Below are 7500 nucleotides of genomic sequence, written 5' to 3' on the forward strand. Positions count from 1 at the left end.
TTGCTGCGGGACACCATCACGCTAATGCCGGTTTCCACGAAGGGAACGGAGAAATCGATGACCTCCGAGCGCTCCTCATTGATCGTCAGCGAGCCCACGGCCATGACGGCTTTCTTATACACCACCTGCAGCGGGAGACAAAGACGTCTAGACAAAGGCTCCGAACTTTACACGCCAAACACCTGCACAGTCACTCGCCCGCACTCAGGGGGCCAGGAGGGGGCTGGGGGCTGGGGGGGGGGGGGGCATCATTTACTTTGGTTCTGTAGCTCAGGTCCAACCACTTCAGTCTCTGAAACAAATCAAATAAATGGCAAATCCTTTTGCCGCTTCCACAACTGATTGCCATCAGGCACCGTCTGTCGCAAAAGTACTTCCAGCAGACAGAGATTTATGGATTCTCATTCTGAAGCTGCGGTAGACTCGCTGTTTTCAAACCACGACGTCCTTAAAAGCCTTTGACATGGTGCACTATGAGAACGTAGAGCTGTATATCACTCGTTTCTCAGTTCTTGACATAATTTGAAAAATACCTGTTGGCCTTTACCTTGTGTGTAAACTTCATGATAAATGGGGGAAAGAAACGGCGCAGAGAACCGTCTGGTTCCATTGACTTACATTAAAAACAGAGTATGTTTTTCCATCTTGGAGATACAAGGTTTTTCTTCCGGCAGCAGGTATGTGTTAACAAACTGGGTTTAATTTAATTGAGAGGTTTTAAAATCTACTTAAAATATTAGCATAAAAAATGTTAAAAAACAGCCAAAGTCAAATAAAAGAGAATGAATTGTTTTAAATTTGGAAATATTTTTAAAATATGAGACGCAAAACCCAAATAAATGAAGTCTGTTGTACATAATGTGGGTTATCTCACCGTTTTAAGATAACCTTTTTGATGACTATGTGTCTAAATGGGATCTCTGAGTTGAATCAACGTCCTTGAATATGTCACCTTAGCAGCTGGGCATGTGTGGTTGGTATTATTGGCTGACCGCCGAGGAGCCAAGTGTCATTTGAAGAAGCACGATACGAACGTAAATGATGACAATCAGTAGATGACCTCCTCACATCTGACACGGGTTCACTTTGGTGGTCAAACCACAAACAGTCATGATATAACAAAGTATTCAATCACATGACAAAAGCACTGTTTTGAAACGGAGGGGGTGCAAAAGGTTTGGCTCACCTCGATGTGCAGTTTGGAGAAAGTTTAAGCTGTAATGAGTTGATTTCGCGATGTGACGGCAGATTAATTTTAGCCGAACTTGAGGAAAATAAGCTGCGGTAAGTGAAATGCCTTATTTTGAAAGTAAGTCATTTAGAATAGAGAATGGCTGTTTTGAGTGTGGAACAACTGGCACCCAAAAGAAGCTCTAATAGCCAGAATATGAGTGCAAAACACCCAGCCAGCCTTAATTAGCCCGATATTCACCTGGGTATATTTTGGTTCGTCCATCTGAATTTACTTGCCCAAATCCTAAGGCCAAATTTACAGTAACTGCATGAAATAAATGCAAAGTGTTGTTTTCTTTCGTAAAAGTTCCCCTCAAATGAACAGAACCTGTGTTTTATGATCTCCACACGTCACTATACGCTCACAATTTACTGCTGCGAGCCAAAAATCTCCGCCGCTCTTTGTGTCGTTCTCTAAAAGTGATGTTTCCAGAGCAGATCACTGAAGAGACGCCGTCTGTTTATAGTTTAGAGCCCAGATTTGGGGAAAAACGGGTCGACTTTCAGTAGAAAAACAAACTGAGTTCAGCTTCTTTTATTATAAGGGTTTAAAATGACATCACCGTCTATTAGACTGGAGAGAAGAGCTACAGCCTCACACGACGCCCAGCTTCTGAATGGAGCTTATGGAGTATGAACGTTATGGAGAACATGACCGAGTGCGGTTTGGACCCACCGGTGGTCCAACGGAGATTAGCTTTCGCTCGTCTTTAGCAATAGAAGCACTTATTTTATTTTGAAGAACTGGTTTAAATAGTAACTGGACACTCAATCAAAACAGAAATCCTCTCACCTCTCCCACCATGCCATTCCACACGTTGTTGATCTTCTTCCCGTGCTTTCCATTGGTCACCAGGTAAAGGTCGTAGGTGAACTTCACGTTCCTGGCGATCTTCTTCAGGATGTCGATGCAGAATCCCTTGCAGCACTTTTTAATATACGTCCCGCCACCCTCAGTGGTGTTGCTGTTGGAGAGAAGAGATGAATGAGATCTTTAGATTAGACCCCTATGAGTCTTGACGTCATTCAAACTTCTGTCTGAGCATGAAGCAAATGAGCAACATCTTTCCTAAGATCAACAGAGAACTAGAGCAGATATGAAGGGTCACTCATTTTGAATCCCTGTAGGAGAGGAGATTTAATAGCAGCATTTGGGCAGTCTGGGCTGGAGGTTAGGGAACTGGCCCTGTGACCAGAAGGTTGCCGGTTCGATCCCCAGCACCGACAGTCCATGAGCAAGGCACCTAACCCCCAATTGCTCCCCGGGTGCCGTGGACTGGGCTGCCCACCGCTCCAGGCAAGTGTGCTCACTGCCCCCTAGTGTGTGTGTATGCTGTCTAGTGTGTATGTGGTGTTTCACTTCACAGATGGGTTAAATGCACAGGTGAAATTTCCCCATTTGAAGGATTAAAAAGTGTCACTTATTTATTATTATTATTTCATTGTAAGAAGTCCTGGAGATGAATGAGAATGTCAGGATTTGAGTTCTAACAAGTGATTCTGATGTAGCAGAGCCCAGTGAAGCTTTTCCATGAACTTTTGAGGAAAAGTTTCCTGCTGGAGATGTGAGAAAAGCGGCTAAAGCTGAGCTGAAGCTTAAAGCAAACTCTGTGTTTTCGTTCATGTCATATTTTTATCCTATACTAGGACATCAGCACACACTGAGACACATTTACAGCCAAGATGGTAAAATGGACATAAAATGTTGAGGCTCCCAAATTGGTTTGATTTTTACTGGAAGGACAAAATGACTCTTCTTAACATGTGGGTTGCGGCCGCTGGCTCATACCATTCATAGCAAGAATCACATAATATGACAGTTGAGGCTGATCTTACCATACAGTAAATCGGATAATCTGTGGGTGGACAAATATCCCCTGACCACACAGTGACCAGTCAGGCCGCACCAGGTTTGGACAGACAGAGTTTGAAGCATGTGTAGCAGTGAACCATGAGCTGATGTTGCACTTCTGCAGACCGTTCCTGCTTTTATTCATGCGAATCGTGAGCAGAGCGTGTGCCTGGAAGGCTCCCACTCAGCAGGTCAAGTTAAAAGCCGCAACAATCATCTGCAGCCCTGTTCGCTCGCATTAAACACGGCTCCTGTTACAAATCCACGGAGCGCGGCGCACACGCTTACGGCTGCCGGAACACCTCCGACGTTCCTTTAGCTCTGCGATGAGTCAAGGACGATATGGATTAGGGAATTCTCAATGAATTATACCCAACAGCAGCGGAGAGGCTATGACTAAAACACATTCTGTTGGACGGCAGCCTCGCTGTGGTGCCAGCCACGAGCTGGGATTAGCCTAGAGTAGGTACAGTACGTTAAGGCTTGACTGAGAGAGCGTTCCACCGCTGGCACTGGAAAAATCTCTTAATTATGATGAATAGAAGGGCTTTCCCTCGAGAGGCTCTCCAAGGGGCCGTCAGGAGAAAAAATAAAAAGCGCGGCTGAAAATCGGAGGCGTCTGGAGATTTCTGGCTGTGGCCAATCTGGGCGGCTCTAATTGCAGTGGGGCTCTCGCGCCGTACTGAGTGAGGAGAAACACAATTCTATTTACAGGGCAATCAAAATCTTTATTTCATTAAGAAAGAAAGAGCCAGGGAGCGAGCAAGAGAGGCTGAGGCCTGAATCACAGCCCTGGTAAGTTGCGACAGGTATTTTATCCACCTTGGACGTTTCATTTCCGTATATTTTTAAACACGCAGCACTGGAATATCCCAACGAGAACATGGAACATGTCGCTATGAGAAGAAACACAGACAAGCAGATGTTTAACGCTCACTTAGGTGATCTGTACCCAATTATTTGGCTGATTTTGTGATTTATTTCTATTTCAGGCGTGTCGGATTTAACTTTCATTTACAGAAGATAACTCACAAAGCTTACACCTTACCAGTTTATCATCTTTTCAGTTGAAATATCATCTCTACATACAGCTCTGCTTACAAGCCTTACAAAAAAGGTAGCGTAGAATGTAAAACAATAAACAGAAAGCAGTGATTTGTGAATCCACTTCAACCTGAATTTAAACGAGACCAGTACAAACACTTCACTGTTTTACACACTCTCTCTGATAAAGCTGGGATAAGTGGTAGCACAAATGTTTAAAGAACATGTGATGTCATTCTAAACATATACTAAAACCGCACCATGCACAGCGGAAGCTACGTCCGGAAACGCCGCCGACTTCTCTGGGCTTGTGCTGACTGATGGACTGATTCTCAGTGATCTGATGATTCAACCTTTCAGATTGTTTATGGGGGTAATGGACATCAGGACATCCTGATTGTCACCAGCGTTAAGTACAAAAGCCAGCATCTGTCATGGTGTGGGGGCGCATTAGTGGGTAACTGTATAGGCGCCATAAATGCAGAAAGAATTATACACACTTTGAGGCGGCATACGGTCACTCTCCAAAAAAAAAAAAGCATCTCCAAATGGCAGCTTTACAGGAGGAGGCAAAGACGTTCTTTAGTTTTAATGGAAGATTTTATTGCAAGCCATTTCAATTGGCCTATTCATCCTGAAACTTTTAAACAATGTAAAGAAGACTTTGTGGAGAGGACGGAAAGGAGGAACCGAAGAGATAGAGAGGGTAACCCCCTGTCTTTTGTGCTCAAATGATGTAGATTTTTGTTTTTAAATGGAGATGGTGTTTCTTGGACAGCAACGATATGCTGCCTTCTAGACCACGTCTTTTTCAAGAATGCCCAACATGACAGAAGCAAGCCTCATTCTGCATGTGTTACAAAAGCACGGCTGGGTAAGCAGACAGTGTGGGTGCTAGACAGTGTGGGCGCCTACAGTCCAGAACGTAAACATGAGCTACATCATGAAGTGCAAAATACAGCAATGAAGACTTCGCACAGTTGTACTTTATCTGCTTGAGTTTGTTGTCATCATGAGATGCAAGCATTTCAAATCAGTGAAGACGGAAAGCTTCAGAAAGCCTTGCTTCTCCCATAACGACCAACATCACAGGCGTTCAAAATCACAGCACTTCATTTCAGCTTCATTTAACCCCCAATTTTCCCTTCCAATCAAGTTCAATCATAAGCGACTGATGAGGCAGGTGATCTGGCAGAGTCTTTAGCAGTCAGTCTTCAGCCTTCCAATCTACTGTGGCTCTAAACTGATTGGCCTCCTGATATTTTTAAACATGTTTGATTTCAACAACTGAAAATATATGAGACCTGCAGTGTGAGATGGTCAGTGGCGTAACTTAACGAGTGATTCAGGCCAATAAGAGAGCTAGGAGAGAGAGAAGAAGGCGTCCACACTCAGAGGTAGAAAGGCTGGTTGGCTGGTTTGTATTATGAGTTCACAAAGTGCTTGACATACACCAATCAGGCAGAACATTCTGAGCACCTCCTCGTTTCTACGCTCATTGTCCACTTTATCAGCTGCACTTTGTAGTTCTACAGTTACAGACTGTAGTCCATCTGTTTCTCTGATACTCTGTTACCCTGTTCTTCAGTGGTCAGGACCCCCATGGACCAGCAGTGCTGCTGGGGTTTTTAAACAGGATGCTGCCCACAGGACGTTGTTGGCTGGATATTTTTGGTTGGTGGACTATTCTCAGTCCAGCAGCAACAGTGAGGTGTTTAAAAACTCCAGCAGCACTGCTGTGTCTGATCCACTCAGACCAGCGCAACACACACTAACACACCACCACCACGTCAGTGTTACTGCAGTACTGAGAATGACCCACCACCCAAATAGTATCTCCTCTGTGAGGGTCCATGGGGGTCCTGACCACTGAAGAACAGGGTAACAGAGTATCAGAGAAACAGATGGACTACAGTCTGTAACTGTAGAACTACTGAGTGCAGCTATACAGTAAGTGGAGCTGATAGAGTGGACAGTGAGCGTAGAAACAAGGAGGTGGTCATGATGTTACGCCTGATCGGTGTAGGTTTTCCACTTCAGGGCAAAAAAGATAAATGTGGACTCGGTGCTGAACGTCTGCTCAGAAACTTTACTTTGGTTGTGTTCTAGTTCAGGCCATGCGGTAAGTTTTGGAGATCTAAGGTGACCCGCTGCAGCAATTAGCAGCTGGTTGCTAAGCAGAAGTGGCCGAGCATGTTGACAAAAGTGTGCTTTGGTGTGAACTGACAGGACAGAGCTGCATCAGTAATCAAGCTGCCATCTGCGAGCGCCGGGGCTGCCGCGGAGTTCTCACCCCACTCGCTTAAACCAGCGCAACCACCTGGGAGCCTCATTTAACTTTTAGATTGAAGCTAATTAAGAGCGGGCTCTTTACATCCTTTTATGGATCAAACTCAGGAGAAGGGCGCTTACAAACCTTCTCTACAACCATGGCCTGCTCTCATGGGTCCTAACCCCCCCTCACCACCTGCTTCGCTACTTCTTTTTCGCATCTAAGTTTACGTCCAGATAAACTTCTAGGGGATAAAGTCCCACGTCTGAATTAACTACAGCACCCATATGCGGAAAGTTGGGTTGGCAGCATTCATCTCCAGAGCTGCATGGGGCTCTTCTACTGCCCTTAAACGCTGGAGTTAATGTAGAACTGCTGATTCACCCTTTAACCCTGAAGATCAGCGCAGATGGCTGGTCACCATAGCAACGCAGATAACAGCCTCGCCCAGCTGGTAGCTACGAAACGGCAAAGAGAGAGATTTAAGACGAACATTGATAATTTGGAGACGAATGGACTGATTGGTGTTTACAGTCACTCCAGCTGGTTTCCTGATACGTTTAATCTGCAACGTTCACCAGCTTTTCATTCGTGTGCCTCCATTTAAGGTGGAACAGGGAAAATAGAACAAGAAGCTGGTGAATGAGAAGCGACTTCCGCCTTTTAGAAGAAACTGATCTGCTTCTGAGGAAGAGTTTCCTGCTGGAGATGCGAGAAAAGCAGCTGGAGCTGAGCTGAAGCTCAAAGCAGAGCAGAGTCGTTCTGTGTTTCTGTTTATTTTATATTTTTTATCATGTACTAACACATCAGCACACACTGAGACACATTTACAGCCAAGACGGTGAAAAGGACAAAGTGCTGAGGCTCCCACGGTGGACTGATTTTTGCTGAATGGACAAAATGGCCCTTCTTAACATTTTGAGCCCTGGCCTATATAAACATAAATAATATATAGAAAACCTGAATATCATAACACACATAGCATACCAAAGAAGAGCTTTCCAGTGCTGTGACGTTATCTATTAGCCGCTGTACGTTGTAGATATGATGCTAACTGGCAGTGGCAGCGAGAAATAAAAGATCTGTGAAAGCAGCAAAA

General features: G+C 44.8%; 1 protein-coding gene across 1 annotated transcript in view; it reads right to left on the reverse strand.

Moving 5' to 3' along the window:
- The window catches only part of grin2aa (glutamate receptor, ionotropic, N-methyl D-aspartate 2A, a), a 265531-nt gene that overhangs the window by 36586 nt on the left and 221445 nt on the right, over positions 1 to 7500 (reverse strand). Inside the window, exons 6-7 of the mRNA XM_037544960.1 lie at positions 2027 to 2198; positions 1 to 125 (exon numbers count right to left, since the gene is read on the reverse strand). The exon at positions 1 to 125 is cut by the window's left edge and continues 29 nt beyond it. Of these exons, the coding sequence (XP_037400857.1) occupies positions 1 to 125; positions 2027 to 2198 (297 nt within the window). The remainder of the gene's footprint in view (positions 126 to 2026; positions 2199 to 7500) is intronic.

Source organism: Pygocentrus nattereri, chromosome 14 (assembly GCF_015220715.1).
Source record: "Pygocentrus nattereri isolate fPygNat1 chromosome 14, fPygNat1.pri, whole genome shotgun sequence".
Lineage (NCBI taxonomy): Eukaryota > Metazoa > Chordata > Actinopteri > Characiformes > Serrasalmidae > Pygocentrus > Pygocentrus nattereri.